The sequence below is a fragment of the Sander lucioperca genome, chromosome 8 (genome assembly GCF_008315115.2).
Source record: "Sander lucioperca isolate FBNREF2018 chromosome 8, SLUC_FBN_1.2, whole genome shotgun sequence".
Classification (NCBI taxonomy): Eukaryota; Metazoa; Chordata; class Actinopteri; order Perciformes; family Percidae; genus Sander; species Sander lucioperca.
In genome coordinates this window covers 11,873,982-11,892,217 of record NC_050180.1, presented here as the reverse complement: position 1 = coordinate 11,892,217, position 18,236 = coordinate 11,873,982, and the positions used below count along the sequence as shown (strand labels likewise).

The 18,236-nt window shown below is 40.8% G+C and overlaps 1 protein-coding gene across 2 annotated transcripts in view; it reads left to right on the top strand.

Moving 5' to 3' along the window:
* thsd7ba (thrombospondin, type I, domain containing 7Ba) overlaps positions 1-18,236 on the top strand; it is a 137,960-nt gene that overhangs the window by 64,204 nt on the left and 55,520 nt on the right. For both annotated transcript variants that reach the window (XM_031281754.2, XM_031281753.2), the window contains exons 8-12: positions 9,695-9,889; positions 11,434-11,665; positions 15,898-16,013; positions 17,332-17,464; positions 17,866-17,969. In XM_031281754.2, the coding sequence (XP_031137614.1) occupies positions 9,695-9,889; positions 11,434-11,665; positions 15,898-16,013; positions 17,332-17,464; positions 17,866-17,969 (780 nt within the window). The remainder of the gene's footprint in view (positions 1-9,694; positions 9,890-11,433; positions 11,666-15,897; positions 16,014-17,331; positions 17,465-17,865; positions 17,970-18,236) is intronic.

Genomic DNA, 18,236 nt, shown 5'->3' with positions numbered 1-18,236 from the left:
TTGAGTCACTCAGAGCATGGGTTTACAAATGCTCCCTGTGTGCAGCTGCATTGGATGAAGATATTACAAAAAAAAAAAGGTTATGCCATGAAGGTAATTTTTGTTGATGTTAACATATTTTTACACCCAAGTGGAATAGGTGTTTGAGCTGGCAAGTACTATTTAAGATTGTGAACTTTAATTAGGCGCCCAAGAGATACAGAGTGTTTTCTCCATTTTACTCCTTGATTGAGTAACCATTTGGTTTCTAATATCACAGCATAAAACTACTTGCATTTCAAAGCTTAAAAACTCGTGAAGTTGTCTGAGGAAAGTATATGGTGGGGATTTAAATTATTGTCAATGGCTGCTCAAGCAATCAGAAAGCATCTTCTATCACCTAAAGCCCAACTTTTATTGCTTAGCAAATGCATAAGGTATTTCCTAAAACCACTCAGGTATAGATGAGATGGAATAGACTGGCCCAGACGTGTTTAAAGACATTTTGGGGCTCAGCCAGGATCCAGAGTGATCTACCCCTGTGAAAAAACATACTTTTTCTTACATCAATCTGGTGCGTCACACACTCTGGACACACGTTTAGCTGTCTTATGTTTATCCTTCTCCTCACCTATTTCCTGCTATCTTCCGTTCCACTTTAGGTTGTGTGGATAAGAGACACAGTGCTCAAAGAGTACAGAACAGCATTAGTGGATGTGTCACTCCGACTGAAGCAGGGTTTCCGAAAATGATGACTGTAGGACTTTTACCTGTTAATACATGTGTGAGACTTATATGAGCGGATTAGCTGACAACTCTGGCATTAGTGTGAGATTTAGCATTTTCTTTAGCACAAAAGCATTGCATAATTGATTTTCAGATTGTTTGGCCCTCTGTGTGATATGTTCATTACCATGGGTAATTGCATTTTCCTATTATCAGTCCTGTTGAATCTCTTTTATCTTTCTATTGTTGCGTGTTCTATTTCACTGCAATTGTATTTATTCTGATTCTTTGAATTTGCTTACTGTTTTAGAACAATATAATATTGCTCCTTACTCTATATTGTCAATCTTTCCCTCACATCGGTAAATTATTCAAAATGTTTTGTGAAATAATAAACATTTCAATGTTTAAGTGAAGAAGGAATTGTATTAGTCTAAAACGTATTTGTATTTGCCATAAAACGTTCTGAGTGTATGCATTTTTATTTGCCTGTTAACTTGACTGAGGCAGATCTTATCGTGACAGCAGAGAGTGTTAGGTCGTTATATCCAATTAGGAAGACCCCTCCTGTCTCATCATGTGGCATTCATGCAGAGACTAAAGCTTTTAAACTTTAAACCATGGTATTTGCATCTTTGAAAAACACAATTTTCATTCTCATATGTGTGTTAGCTATGTGGATAAGGAGTTGCCTTACATGCAGTTTTGAGCTGGAATGAAATTAAAATAATATGGCATCTTACACAGGGAGGCTAATGGCCGCTTATTGAATTCCACTATTACTTTATTGGGCTTTAAACTATGGAACAGTAAAAAAAGTGCTGTGTTAGCCTGACCCACTTGCCTTTCGCCCCAGGCTTAGTAAAGTTGTTTTGACAGCTCCCACTCTCTGCACAGCGTCCATTCACACCAGAGTAGTCGGTCCCATTTCCCGATCTAACTACCAACCACAGGGCACGCTGACTCAAACATACTGGCTGCACCTGTGACGGACAGCTGACATGACCGATTTAACCTCTTATAGATGCATGTTGGCGGACCTTCCCAAACCAACTGAGGCTCTGACATTTCTGAACCCAACAACAATAGCTCAACAGCATGGTTACCATCAGCCTGAATGATCTCTCCTCGACTGGTCAACAATATTCAGGCGATGATGAACTCAAAAAAGCAGCCCTTAACTTGGCTGTGAGACTGTTACTGATAATGAAATTCTAAAGTTACATGATTGACAGGTGGATACAGCAAAAACATTAATTAGTGACCCAATTTGTCAGAGGCCACTTTGATGTTCAAAGTGTTTTTTTTCCAATTTGCCTTGTTGCTTTGCCTGCCAGCTTTGTCTCAAAAGCTGCCCGCGCAGAGTGGATGTGATTATTAACTTTTAAGCAAAGGCGAGGACTTCTCGTTTTTTTTTTCTACATGTACCTGAATAATAACAATGAAGAAGATTAATTGGTGGGTGGGCGAGCAGAATCGAAATCATGTTGAAATTGCATGCAGGAGGCAGTGGTATTATATCTGAGTAAGAGCCCCAGCTACAGATCCCTGTATTAATAATGCAAAAGGACCCCTAGGGCAGCTATCTATTTGCACCACCATCCCCCCACATAGTCTCACATATGCACACTCACACTTATACACGCATACCCAAGTTGAGTATTTGGATTCATGTTATCATACCAATTTTCTTTAGGCATTGTTTCCAGGCAAAGCTTTGTGAGTCTTTTGTTAGTTTAGTTTGCAAACATATTCATTAGGCCTCAAGCAGAACAGTTTCATAATTACTGATTTTCTACTGTTGGCAATAATAATCTAAACAAATCTTTAAATATGCCTAGAGCACAAGGAAACCTGCTATGTTTGGCATGACATTGCATACTTGCATATTCATCTATTGTTTAATGTAAAAGTGAAGGTTGTAATTGTAAACGTGTTAAACTAGCCTCATATATATTTTTGCCTTATTACGGATTACTAGGGTTAACTAAACATAGAGGATGTTTGTGTTCTGACAGCCTTGCACCAGTTTGTGCACCATTACTGTATGTGAGGTTTTGGCTTGCGTCGGTGCTTCTTCTGGCATTCTTGATGAAACTATAAAGCCTTATAACAGTATGCAGCAGGTAATGACTTACCATGTGTTCCCAACAACAACTAACCAGCCATGGTATTGTTTTGTACTGTAAGCACAGTATAATTTAAAAACTATTGAATTAAAAATTTAATTTGCACCTCATTTACTGAATATTTGGTGGAAATAGCAATATGAATATTGTATCTAATGTCATAGAAATATTAGGTGTTGATGTTTCCTGAAGGATTATATAGATAACATACAGTAGCCATCAGTTGCAAAGCACACATTTGCATAGCACTGGATATGCGATTGTCCGATGTACTGAATGTCACTTGGTTCGGTTTATTGCCTGCTTACTTTTCGTGGTTGATAAAGTTCTTACAATAAATCCAAATTTCAGGCTTTGTTACATTCTTATGTGACAGCTCTGATTAAAGAGAAACCATCGGCTCTGTTTCACTACAGGGCGGGCAGTACATGCTTTCAATTTCAATAAGATTTACAATTAACGTATCATCTGGTGTTTCTGGGCGTTTCCCGGGTTGTTATCGGAAGTTAGAGAAACTAGAGGGGTCAAACTTTATATGACACCATTGATAGGTGACCAAAACAACACGCTCCGTTTCCTTGATCAAATATTTTTTTATATTGTTGGAAACATTTGGGATATAGCAAGTACAAAACAAAAGAAAAATCATTTTATAACATAGGTACAGTCGTTTTTTAGACATTTTAATGCAGAAATATTACATATATCTTTACAGTGTTTAAACATTGTCTTGCCGTATCTCATTGTCCATTTTTACACTCCAAGTGAAAAATATGTCTCTTCTCTCGGCAACAGATACTCTGAAACTACATAGATGGTAAAGATTCAGTACTCCATGTCCGTCCCTCTGAATGTGGGTCAGAGGTTGATGTACAATATCTATGGTTCGTCCGTGTTTCATTTTATGATCACTTTTTGTAAAGCACAGACACCTGAAATAATTACCTGGGTGGGAGCCATGGTGAGCCAGAACAATATATTTCCCACCGCTTAAAATCTCACTGCCAGTTCAAAACAATTATGTAAAGTATCAGCATACTTCCTATTCAAGCGCTGCCGCCTCCAGATCTAAGTAGAGTTGGTGTAGTTGCAGATGTGTAATTATAAAGATATATATATATATATATATATATATATATATATAAAAATTAGGGCTGTTAATCGATTGAAATATTTAATTGTGATTAATCACATGATTGTCGATCGTTAAAAATAAGAACTGTATTTGTATAGCACCTTTCACACAAATAAATGCAGCTCAAAGTGCTTTACAGTGTGGGATTAAAACAAAACACATTAAAGAAAAAACATACATAGAAATGGCAACATACACAAGATAAATAAACGCATAAGAATAGAATAAAAACAATACAAATAAAAAGGTACAGAGCTAAAAGTAATAAAAGTGTCAGTAGAAAAAAAGCTAAAAGCGAACTACATTACCTAAAAGCCAGCCTGAATAGTTAGGTCTTCAGTTGAATTTTAAAAGAGTCAACAGAGCTTGCATTTCTGATCTAGCTGGTCAGGGTGTTCCATACACTTGGAGCGTAGTAGCTTAAAGCAGATTCTCCATTTGCTTTGTGGGCTACTTTGGGAACAGTTAAAATACCAGTATCAGAGGATCTGAGGGCTCTTGTTGGCTTATTAGGAGTTAAAAGGTCTGACATGTATGAAGAGCTTTACTGTATATGTTAATAAAAGGACCTTAAAATAAATTCTAAAAGAGATGGGTAGCCAGTGTAGGCCAGCTAAAACAGGGGTAATGTGCTATTTTTTCCTAGTTTTGGTTAAAAGTCTTGCGGCAGCATTCTGAACCAGCTGAAATCTTTCTAGCAGCTTGTTTGGTAGGCCAGTGAAGAGTGCATTGCAATAGTCCAACCTGCTAGTAATAAAAGCAGTTTTTCCGCATCCTGGTTTGTCAAGAATGGTCTCCGCATTTCTTAAGTGAAAGAATGTTGTCCTGGTCACTTTTTTAATGTGAGCTTTGAAGCTTAAATCAGAGTCTAAAATGACACCAAGACTTTTCACTTCCGATTTGGTCTGATGAGCCACGTCCCCAAGCCTATTAAAAAGTTTCTCTCTCTTAAATTCAGGACCTAACAGCTGTATCTCTGTTTTGTCTTTGTTGAGTTTTAAAACATTGTCATTCATCCATTGTTTTATTGAGGCCAAACAGGCAGTCAAAGATGATAGGCCATTTGGGTTGTTAGGCTCGTGAATAATTGCAAATTAATCACACATCTGTTGTAAATGTACTTTAAAAGGGATTTTTTTTTTCAAGTTTTTAATGATCTTATCAACATGGGACAAATATGCTTTCTTTATGCAAATGTTTATTATTATTGCAACAATCCAAAACAATGACAAGGTTAAATGTAACTTCATCATCGACCCATCCATGAACTTCTTTGCTAAGAGTGAAAGTGTCACTTCCATCGAGTGCTTGAGAATTATTTTGTGTTTGTTAACTTCAACTGCAGAACCCTCCATCTTATGTCCATGCATCCCATACAGTAGCCTGTGGGACTGAAGACCTTTCTTTTTGATGTTGCCTTTCTTTTAATAATTGTTCATTTCTTATACTGAAGTTGCATTGTTGAAACTGTATGACAATCTATATAAGCATATAAAGAGAGTAAGACCGGTAGGACTGGCCCGTTCTGGGAACGGCAAGGATTATGGGTGGATTACGTGTATAGACCTCTCCTGGAACCATCACCTTATCGTGGTGGAGAGGTTTGTGTGTCCCTATGAACCTGAGGGCTGTGTTGTCTGGAGCTTTGTGCTCCTGGTAGGGTCTCCCAAGGCAAAGTGGTCTCAGGTGAGGGGCCAGACAAAGAATGGTTCAAAAACCCTATGAGTGACCAAGGAAGAGATGGAGTGACCCTGCCCGGAGGAAGCCCGGGGCCCCCGTCTGGAGCCAGGCCCAGATGGAGGGCTCGTCAGCGAGCGTCTGGTGGCCGGGTTTGCCACGGAGCCCGGCCGGGCACAGCCCGAAAAAGCTACGTGGCATCCATCTCTCCATCCCATGGGCCCACCACCTGTGGGAGGAACCACTGGGGTCGGGTGCGCTGCCACATGGGTGGCAGTGAAGGTCAGGGGCCTCGACGGACCAGACCCGGGCAGCAGACGCTGGCTCTGGGGACGTGGAATGTCACCTCTCTGTGGGGGAAGGAGCCGGAACTGGTGCGGGAGGTGGAGCGCTACCGGTTAGATCTGGTGGGGCTTACCTCTACGCACAGTCTCGGTTCTGGAACCATACTCCTGGATAGGGGTTGGACTCTTTTCTTCTCCGGAGTTTCCCAGGGTGTGAGGCGCCGGGCGGGTATGGGGATACTCACAAGCCCCCGGCTGAGCGCCGCTACGTTGGAGTTTACCCCGGTGGACGAGAGGGTCGCCTCCTTACGCCTGCGGGTTGTGGGGGGGAAAACTCTGACTGTTGTTTGTGCATATGCACCAAACAAGAGTTCGGAGTATTCGGCCTTCTTGGAGACCTTGAGTGGAGTCCTATATGGGGCTCCAGTGGGGGACTCCATAGTTCTGCTGGGGGACTTCAACGCGCACTTGGGCAATGACGGAGACACATGGAGAGGCGTGATTGGGAGGAACGGCCTCCCTGATCTAAACCAGTGGTTGTTTGTTGTTGGACTTCTGTGCTAGTCATGGATTGTCTATAACAAACACCATGTTCGAACATAGGGATGCTCATAAGTGTACTTGGTACCAGAGCACCCTAGGTGGCAGCCTCTGCCGTGAAAGAGGCAAAGCAGCGGGTGTGGGAGAAGTTCGGAGAAGACATGGAGAAGGACTTTCGGTCGGCACCAAGGTGCTCCTGGAAAACCGTTCGCCACCTCAGGAGGGGGAAGCGGGGAACCATCCAAGCTGTGTACAGTAAGGATGGGACGCTGTTGACCTCAACTGAGGAGGTAATAGGGCGGTGGAAGGAGCACTTTGAGGAACTTCTAAATCCGACTAATACGCCCTCTATGGTAGAGGCAGAGCTGGAGGATGATGGGGGATTGTCGTCAATTTCCCGGGTGGAAGTTGCTGAGGTAGTTAAACAACTCCACAGTGGCAAAGCCCCAGGGATTGATGAGATCCGTCCAGAAATGCTTAAAGCTCTGGGTGTGGAGGGGTTGTCTTGGTTGACACGCCTCTTCAACATTGCGTGGAAGTCTGGGACGGTGCCTAAGGAGTGGCAGACCGGGGTGGTGGTTCCCCTTTTCAAAAAGGGGGACCAGAGGGTGTGTGCCAATTATAGGGGTATCACACTTCTCAGCCTCCCTGGTAAAGTCTTCTCCAAGGTGCTGGAAAGGAGGGTTCGGTCGATAGTCGAACAATGCGGATTCCGTCCTGGTCGTGGAACAACGGACCAGATCTTTACTCTCGCAAGGATCCTGGAGGGAGCCTGGGAGTATGCCCAACCGGTCTACATGTGCTTTGTGGATCTGGAGAAGGCCTATGACCGGGTCCCCCGGGAGATACTGTGGGAGGTGCTGCGGGAGTATGAGGTGAGGGGGTCCCTTCTCAGGGCCATCCAATCGCTGTACAACCAAAGCGAAAGCTGTGTCCGGGTTCTAGGCAGTAAGTCGGACTCGTTTCAGGTGAGAGTTGGCCTCCGCCAGGGCTGCGCTTTGTCACCAATCCTGTTTGTAGTATTTATGGACAGGATATCGAGGCGTAGTCGGGGTGGAGAGGGGTTGCAGTTCGGTGGGCTGGGGATCTCATCGCTGCTCTTTGCAGATGATGTGGTCCTGATGGCATCATCGGTCTGTGACCTTCAGCACTCACTGGATCGGTTCGCATCCGAGTGTGAAGCGGCTGGGATGAGGATCAGCACCTCTAAATCGGAGGCCATGGTTCTCAGCAGGAAACCGATGGAGTGCCTTCTCCAGGTAGGGAATGAGTCCTTACCCCAAGTGAAGGAGTTCAAGTACCTTGGAGTCTTGTTCGCGAGTGAGGGAACAATGGAGAGGGAGATTGGTCGGAGAATCGGCGCAGCGGGTGCGGTATTACATTCAATTTATCGCACCGTTGTGACGAAAAGAGAGCTGAGCCAGAAGGCAAAGCTCTCGATCTACCGGTCAGTTTTCGTTCCTACCCTCACCTATGGTCATGAAGGTTGGGTCATGACCGAAAGAACGAGATCCAGGGTACAAGCGGCCGAAATGGGTTTCCTCAGGAGGGTGGCTGGTGTCTCCCTTAGAGATAGGGTGAGAAGCTCAGTCATCCGTGAGGAGCTCGGAGTAGAGCCGCTGCTCCTTTGCGTCGAAAGGAGCCAGTTGAGGTGGTTCGGGCATCTGGTAAGGATGCCCCCTGGGCGCCTCCCTAGGGAGGTGTTCCAGGCACGTCCAGCTGGGAGGAGGCCTCGGGGAAGACCCAGGACTAGGTGGAGGGATTATATCCCCAACCTGGCCTGGGAACGCCTCGGGATCCCCCAGTCGGAGCTGGTTAATGTGGCTCAGGAAAGGGAAGTTTGGGGTCCCCTGCTGGAGCTGCTACCCCCGCCACCCGAGACCGGATAAGCGGACGAAGATGGATGGATGGATGGATGGATGGATTACGTGTATAGAGCAACGGCTTATACATTGTCCCATACAGCCTAAAATCTCATACTTTATCTGCTTTTATATTTTTTATTGTTTTTAACTGCTCTTTAATGTTTTATGTAAAGCACTTTGAATTGCCCTGTTGCTGAAATGTGCTATACAAATAAAGCTGCCTTGCCTTAAGCATCTCTTCAAGCAGACTAACATCTCCTCCTGCATACACACCAGTTACTTTGATAGCTGGAGGTCTCGACCCTTTAACTTAATGGCCGAAATGTTTTCAAACTCCCCCGAGTCTTTCATATCTATCTGATGAGGTGATACCTACGTTTGCTCTCTCCACTGCCCTCCTATGCATCAAGGGTATTCCCTCAGAGAAGAAAAAAAAAAAGACAAATTGATGACAAATTTGCCCTAGGGTTGTTATTGTTCAACCATTTTCCATGATATAGTGGCAGAGTTCAACCAAGTTAATGATACTGCTGTGTGTGAGCGTATATCCAAAAACAATGCTTTGGCTGCTGCTGGCATTGTTTTGACATCAGGATGGCATCCCTGTTTCTCCAATTGATCTCGCTCTCTCTTGGACAGAGAGACCTTTGAGAAATCTGTGACATTCTGCTAACTCTGGGCAGGGGCCAGAAAAAAATACAAGGGATGTTTTTTTTTTTTATAAACGGTAACAACAAATGGTAATAACAATAACATTCATTGCTAGAATATTTTTCTGTAATTTCAGTGTTTAATCACACACTAAGAGAGTCATTATCATGGAAGTGCAGTAAAGAGAAAAGGCTCTGTCTTTCCTGTAGCTCTTTCACTCCTAAAAGAAGAGTTAACTGGGAGCTGTGATAAATATTTCATAACATGACTGCAATATGAAGGCTGAAGGATAGCTTTTAAAACTAACTCCGAATACCAATTGGATGGCCTTATAATTTTCCTTAGATGAAATGAAATTCTATTGGTGTTTGACGGAATTTTTCTAAAACACCTGCTTAATCATTCTGTCTTAGGTGCATTTACATGTACAGTATGTGTGCCCTACAAGTTTGAATCAGATCAACACCAGATGCATAGCAATGCCTGTTATAATTTTATACGTTCTTTGTGCTTCTCACATAAACTTGTGATTCCATGCATCCCTTACCTGGATTAGGATTTGAAGCCCTATCTGATTGCTGTCTGGTCAGGTCAAGATACATGAAGTGTAAAAGTGTAAAAGTGTAATCAGTGTCATCATGATTTATATTGAACCCTTGATGCTAATGTCTCCATTTCAATATTCTTATCTTAACCTGCCTTTCTCAGGGTCCTCCCCTGTGCCGATTGCCCTCTGTGTAGACGACCCTCCCCCAACAGAAGTGGCCTGCGAGGTGGCCTGTCCTTCAGACTGTGTGGTTGGCTCCTGGTCTCCCTGGTCACCCTGCTCACACAGCTGTACCACCAAGACTGCAGAGGGTCAACAGAGCCGCACACGCACTGTGTTGGCCATCCCAGGGACAGGTATTGCAGCACCCCCTCTGACTTCTTTGAATATTTTTGCCACGTGGTGTTTATGAATCTGATTTATTTGCTGTTTATTGTCGTGGTGTTTTAGTGCAGAACTTTCCAGACATCAACAAAATGTCACAACTGGGACATTTTATTTTCCTTAGATTGTCAGATTTTGGCGGGAGTGCAGTGCTGAATCGGTTGAGTACTCCTTGTAATTACATGTATTACAAAAAAACTATTACAGTAAATAAATTGCATGATATATGATATTAATATTGTCACTGGGAATCAAAACTGAGAAACCCATAGACCAACTCAAAATTCAATTCAGCAAACACAAAAAAATAAAAGTTGATTAAGCCAAAGTCAAAGGCAAAAAGAGTCTTATTTAGACATTTTTCTTCTCAAAACCATTTGAAGTTTCAGTTGACCATCCATCATCAAGGGCTCTTTCTCTTGCAAGTATTTTATCTGTGTACTCCAAGTGTGTTTTCAAGTCAGACAGCGGAGTCTTGGCAGCCGGCTACTACCCATTAATCCCTGTAACCAAACGCATATCTGCAACAGCTGATGAAAGAATCTCACACAGGTTTCACACTGTGTTGTTTATTGCTGGCTATCTGCTTGCTGGCAAAAGTGTGTGTGTGTGTGTGTGTGTGTGTGTGTGTGGTGTGGGGCATTTAGCTTTATTTGATTTGATCATGAAACAATATAAACTTAACATTCTTACATTCAAACATATACACAATATATGAAGACACATATCTAAAATGACACAGCAGGATTACAAATGCACAGACAAAACAGAAAATGGGAAAAAAGCCAAACAAAATCAGTTTTTGCATGAAATTTAAAAAGATAGCACTCTATAAATACACTTAAAATTACTTAAAATGATAATATGCTCATTTATATTTTTCACATATTTTCTACTTATATGCACTCTATGTGAGTGTTTGCCTCAGCATGATCACATTGAACTGGCGGTGTCACCTGTTTGCAAATACAGTAGAAAGTCACTTAAAAAAGTATAATATTATATTATAAAATAAAATAATTTAAAATATTAATTTTGCATGTGGTAGCCTCCTGCACAGCTACAGTACACACTCCATCTTGGTGATGTGTCCAAATAATGACTCGATGTATGACAGATACAGGGAGCAGGGACTGGAAAGATTGTTGTGGTGTGGCTGTGGGCAGTGTTTGTATTTGCCCATAAATTCTGTCACAAGTGACCTTACTGTGACTTTTCATTGGGAATTCCAACTTCTACAAGCTGTAACTTGTAAAGTGTCTGCTCAGCTAACCCGGGCCAACATTTGTTTTGTCGTCAAGCAGCCAGTGGTCAATGATAATATTAGCATTTGACTTCCAGCAGCTAACTACAGCTTGTTACTTTAGGTAAAATGGATTTTAGTATATTCTGTGCAAATCACATGCACTGTGCATAATAATGATGCTTTGTTGGACTAGCACTATTGAGTCACACAGCATTCTTCTTTTCTTTGACTCACTTCTTTGGCGGTTCTTTCCTGTGTGTTGGTGGCCAGAAGGGAAGGAGTGTCCGGCAGCTCCAGCCCTGGAGGAGTGGAGAGTCTGCAATGACCACCCATGTATGGTATTCTACTGGGAGGCCTCAGCCTGGGGTCCCTGTATTGAGGATGCCTTCATTGATCTCAATGGAACCAGCTCCTGGAATGGGACCCCTACCTGTGCCATGGGTGTTCAGATCCGCAAAGTCAGCTGCACGAAGATGAACGTTGGACCTGTCATAAGTAAAAGGTACGCTCTCTGACCAGAGACCTCATCAGCATCGACTGTGTATCTACCAAAGTGGCAATGCAATATCTACTTCAATTCTATAATATTGTAACTCAGTGTTGGGATTTTGCGCATATGTACGTACATGTTAAGACTTTCAATAATTTTCTTTATTATAAGTGAGATGTTTTTTTAAACTGTTTCTTTACAGTTTAATGTGCCGGGCATGTAGTTGCAGGTATGTTTTGCAGAGTCTGTTGGGAGGTGAATCAATAAGTTGCCTCCTTCCTTTCTCCTGTTTACCTTTGGATGGTGTTGAGCCAAATGTGCTCACACGTTGGTTGCATAACTGTAACACCTCCTTGCCTGCTATGTGTTGTCTTTTCACTTGAGAACCAGACCTCGTATACATTGAGCAGGTGTTTTCCACTGGTCTATCAGGTTTGTTTTCACTCATGTAAAATATTTGGTCATGAAGAAAATAAGTGAATATGTTGTTTCAGCCTACCGACAATCTTTGTTTTACCTATTCTGATTATAGTTAATAACAAGAATAATATGTCTCACCTAAAATGTCTATTCTTGAGTCATTATGCCAGTATAAGAATGGCACTTTGGAACAGATTTTTTTTCTTCTGTCCCTATCTGACACTGCTACTTTGCTTAGTTTTAGATACTAGAAAATGGGTCATGGGAGAAACAAATGGTACATTATAAGTGAGGAGTAAAAGAGCTTTGTAAAATCTGGGTAAGGAGTTGAGAGGTGATCATGTTTCTCTTGCAGAAAAATCGCCTAAGAATAAAGATTCCAAAAGTGTTTTACTTGAAGATAAATTGTGTATGCTTTTACTTACTGACAAATGACCCAGAAGACTTGATGCACTGTGAAATGATATCCCCAGAGCTTTGTACATTGAGCTCTTCTTTTGTGCATTCTGCCTGGGTTTAGGATTTGTTTTTTCCTAAACCTGAGATTCATTTTGCTTTTGCTCCACCATTATCTACTCCTCTTTCAGCAATACAATATCAAACACTGCTAAGGGCTTTTGTGCTGTCACTGTAATGATGTTAAAGCCCACACTAGGAAGACAGATTAATAAATTATTCACAAAGTTTGCCCTTCTTTAGCTGGATATATTATTGACAGGGCCATAAAGTGGATTATGGCGAGGCTTTCTTCTTATGAACGTCCTATCTCCCACCACAGACGCTTTATGAAAGCTGTCATTTCTGCTCCACCAACAGATCTCGCCTGTACAGTATGCGGTGAAGCCAATCACTTCTTTGCTATTCAGATATAACTGCGGTGTTCATTTAATGGAACATCAGCTAACACATAGCCCTGCATGTTGCTATTCAGGTAGCTAGTCAATAAGTCATTTCTGCTGTCTTTCCATGATATGTAATGTGCAAGACATAATCAGGGTTTGTATATATATATATATATATATATATATATACACACATATACTGTATATATATATATATATATATATACACATATACTGTATATGTGTGTGTGTGTGTGTGTGTGTGTGTGTGTGTGTGTGTGTGTGTGTGTGTATGCCAAAGGTTTGCTGTTCTGTATGGACACAGTCCATATAACATCTCAAGCCTCATAAGATATTGCTATTCAGAAGACAAATACACTGTGTGGTAGCATGTTTCCCAGACTAAAAAAGGGACAGCATATTGCTAGATAGGAGAGTTCAGACTCCATTTCCATTGCTTCCACCTTAGAAATGTGTTTAGAGTACAGGAATGTCCCTAATATTTTCTAAATCGTTCCAATCTGAAGGACTAGATGCTCCCCTAATATATTTTATGTTGTGCTACTTGAGAACCATCACTCCAGTTAGCAAACATCTAAGCATTTCATGCTTAGCAATAATCTCCGTGGTGCCCAATGGCTCAATAAAAGGTTAGCGGGTCTGTCTTGGTATAAGTACAGAGCCCTCAGCCCTCACATCAGATTGATTTTGAGTTTAATTTCTGCTCCCCTTTGTCACAACTAAAGCAGTGTTGATATGAGTAACCTATAACCTTTTCTATTATACATGGATAAATAAATGTTATTGCATACTGCACTGCAATGATAACTGTAAATGATTACAACCCCTGTTAAATAAAAAAAAAAAAAGATATTTAATATTTATTTATTTATATTTGATTGCAATGATGATAATAATAAATAATGTGTAAGAGACATTTAATGTTTCCAAGCATTTTTACACCATGGCCTTGACTGTAAGTCTGATTCCCTCATTCTGGGCGTACTACACAATATTCCCCCAGCTGCTCCATCGCGTTGCCATGCCCTCTGGCATGCATCACTGCAAAACGGGAGAGAGAAGAGGAGGGCTAAAGCTGGAAGGATTGGGTTTTATGTATCTTGCCTCCTTATGCTTTGGCATATACTTTGATCTCATTCCTGTGCGTGCTGGCTTTCTGCAGTCAGTAGGATGTGACACCATGCTGGGTCTCTAGTGAGACCTGGATACTGTTGTCGGGCAAAGGAAGTCACTCACTCTGAAATTAAATTGTGATGTCTCTTTGTGTGTGTCTGTGTGTTGGGGATGGGGGTCTGGCTGCTTGTTGATGAAGACATCAAAGCCCATGACTTATTTGATTTTACATAGTTGCATTAATCCTGCACCACTTCAAGATTGCATGCAACATTGCATGGTACACAAGATATACAGCAAACTTGGTACAGAGAAAATAAGTGATTATTTTCTATCTTAAGACAAAGAAATTGGTAAAAGTCTTTAAAATGCTCTTTAAAACCTGGTAATGGTGTCCTTGGCATGGCAGGAATGATTCATTGGTAAACAGTTTGCATATCCTCACTTTTCTCAGATTTAATTAGCAGCCATGCTGTGGACTTTGATTGATTTTTTCTCCTAGAACACTCTGTCTCCTTGGTGGCAAGAAGAGACTTCTGTGGCTGCTCATGTATATGGGGAGATAAATGCACCTGGTTTCCCCTACTTTTAGCTACACAGTCTTGGTAACACATTTTGTAGTTGTAATCTATTCAATGCATTACATATCATTCCACAAATACAAGTACTGTGAGTATTTATTTATTTATTGACTATTGTTATTGATTAGTAATGCATATAAGTCATTCTTAAATTTTCCATTCATTTGTAATTTTGTTGGCAACCTGAGGGCAGTGGAACGAGCTAAAATATACATTTACATATCACCCTATGAAGTTGCTATACTGTATGTTATCAAATGAAGTATTTATGTGTGAATCTAGCAGACATATTAGTCCAATTAATACCTGACGTTCAAAACGCTTGGGATTTTTCCTACTCCAAATTCACTAAGGCGGTTGATTAACATGTCCCCTGCAAACAAAAGTTAAGTACAGACATTTACCTCGGATTAACTCTGAACTCAAATCTCTTTTCAGGAAAAGAGATAAAGCATGGGACAATTTTCATCTGACAAGGAACATGCTGATTGGGATACATATAGACAATTGAGAAATATCAGCAAGATAAGTGTTTGTTTTGGGACCGCCTTAAAAACGGGATGAAACATCTTATGGTGTTTATCCTGATATAATTAATTTGACTATATGGAGCAACTTTAACATACATTTGGATTCATTTTGCTCTGTTTTGGTCTCCACCAACTCATGAAAATACCTGTCTCTTCATCTTTTTACATGCTCCCCTTTTTTCACCATCAACATGTCAATGTTGTCTGTCTGCTGTTTGGTGATTGGCTCGTAATATACAGTGGGTTTGTCAGAGATGTTTAGCTGAAAAGAGATTACTTTTGTGGCTGATGAGGTTGATGAAAATTGAGTTGCGGGATGGAAATCCAAAATAATTTTTTGTAAGTATTTGTGAATACAGGCCACCCCTTTCACATTACTCATTTTTGATCCATGTTAATATAACACATTTTTATTTGTGCAGCTTTAACAATAAAATACAGACACATTGTGCGCTTGAATAGCAGGCACATTTTTACTTTTCATATAATATTTGTACCCTGAAACTGAATGTGTGATAAAACTGTATTTTTTCTTCTATTTGTCCACCATCTTCCTGAGCAAGCAGTCAGGGGGGGGACATGTAATCAATCATGTTTTCTGTGGGGAGATGTGTGGTATCAAGGACAGGGCAGTTGTTTCACTGCCCTGTCCTGTTAACAGCAATACTAAGAACGTTTATCATTCATCGCCTTGGGGATAAAGAGAATTTAAGACCACTGTTTGTCTGTATGTTTAGGTGTTCAGATTCTGCTCGTCCAGAATCGGTCCGACCTTGTTTGCTTCCCTGCGAGAAAGACTGCATTGTGACACCCTTCAGTGAATGGACAGCCTGTCCATCAACCTGTATGCCAGGTAGCTCTTCTCGTTAATTTCAATTAACTCTATTTAGTAATGCCTGTCTAAAATCTCCACAACCTTTTAGAAAACCTCCTCTAACTATTGCTAACTAATGGCAGGAGTTGTTGTAAAATGGCAACATTTTTGTAATGTGAATTGTAAAATTGTATGAATTAAATGTGAATTAGTAATGTATAGTCGTAGAGAGTGATTCAAAACCCTAATCGTAAAATATATGTTTTTGATTCATTGCAACTTTAGTTTAGGTGTGATTTCCCCTTTAATTACATACCTGTATGGAACTTAATATTAGAGCTGAAATGATTTGTTAGTAAATTAATTAGTCAATTTTGATAACTGATTAAATGTGTGAAAACACATTTTTCAAGCATAAATGACAAATTTACTGTTTTTCTCTTGTAGTGAACTGAAAATAAATCTTTGGGTTTTGGACTGTTGGTCAGACAAAAGAAAGACATTTCAATATGTCAACTTGCATTTTGGGAAAACTCTTTTCTAATATGTTAAAGATGAAACGATGGATTGAGAAAATAATTGGCAGCTTAATTCAAAATGAAAACAATAGTTGCATTTGAATTGTTGCATATAGTTACAGTATCAAGACATAGAAGGAGGAACGCCTCATAAGGAATGAGGCACACATGTTAATGTTATTACAATGCCACCAAGAGGTTTAAAAATGTGAAATGTTGCCATACAATTATGCTCTCCCTTGATATCTCTATTGTATTCAATGATTACACTTAAGAGTAAATGACAGTGTTAACTGTTCATTACATTAAGCTGACACATCGAGAGGAAAATGAAATTTTAATGGGTTTCAATATGTGTACTGTAAGTATCTTGGAAATCCAAAAAGTGTGTAATTGTTTTTAAAAGAATCGGGCAAGCATCTCGTCTCTGTAAATATGCTGTAGTCCATTGGGTCCGCTGATGATGTAATCACTTTCTTAATTGCACTATTTTCAATGTTTAGTAATTAGTGTTGTGTAATGAGCCTTGGAGCGTGAGCCAAATGAAGCCATTACAGTGTGGTGTGTCCGAAAACAGACTGCAGTGAAATGGAGGACATCACAGCCACAAGGGCAAGCTAATCAGGAGCAGATCAACTTCAAGATATTAGATTACACTGGCGATATTGTGTCGCCATTTCTTTGGTGTCCCAGACATTGTGTCATTTGTTATTTGCCATTTGTCTGGGAATTATTTTACTTTGTCTTCCTCCTGTAAAACATTCACTTGAATACAACTGTGCAACTAATCTGCCACTGAACGCAGCCTTTTTGTGAAGATTGTATTTCATGTTCAACAGAAAATGCGACTGCCGCCACGCAGTCTCGATACAGAACCATCATTCAGAGGTCTGCTAATGGAGGTCAAGAGTGCCCTGACACACTGTATGAAGAGAGAGACTGTGAATCACTTCCTGTGTGTCCGGTGTATAGGTAAAAACACAATTTATAACCAACCATTTTCCTTTTCTATCCAAGGATAAGGGTGTCTGCAGTAGGCTATATTAGCACAGGGTGAGAAGAATGTGAGTGCATTATTAGTGAAATACTTGAGAGATCTGCATGTGCTTCACATCACTTTGTGTTTCCAGCAGTGCAATCAAATACCAATTGAGTTAGAAATGTTGCTTACACAAACTGCACAAGTTAGATTACATCAAGTTTTCCTTTGATTGCAGCAGTGATGACAAATTGTAGTTTCCCCTGCCTATATAGAGGTTGCATGTTGGCTGCATGTGGTCCAGATCACCAATTACCTACCAAACACAGAACAAAATTGGACTGTTCCAATAACACACTGCCATCCTAAAGTCTGTCTTTGTGTTTCCATGTAGTTGGAGGACACACAAGTGGCACAGCTGTAGCTTGGTTCCAGATTCTGTTCGACGTGGATTATCTGGACAAGGAGAGGCCTGTGGAAATGGTTTAGAAACGAGAGGCAAGTGTGTTCTTTCTTTGCTGACCTATGCTGCAATATCACCATTTTAAGCTTTGCTCCTCCATCTATTAACTATCCTTATTTAATGAGATCTAATAGCCCTTTCAGAACTGCTCCTTTAACAAGCAAGTGATGGAAACATAAAAGACGGAGGCAATTTGTCCAGAGAGTGTAACGAGATGAACCTTTCCGTCTGTTGTCTTGATGATCTCATCACAGCATTGGTTTCTTATTAATGAATGCAGTAAGTCAGATGGCCACAAGCAC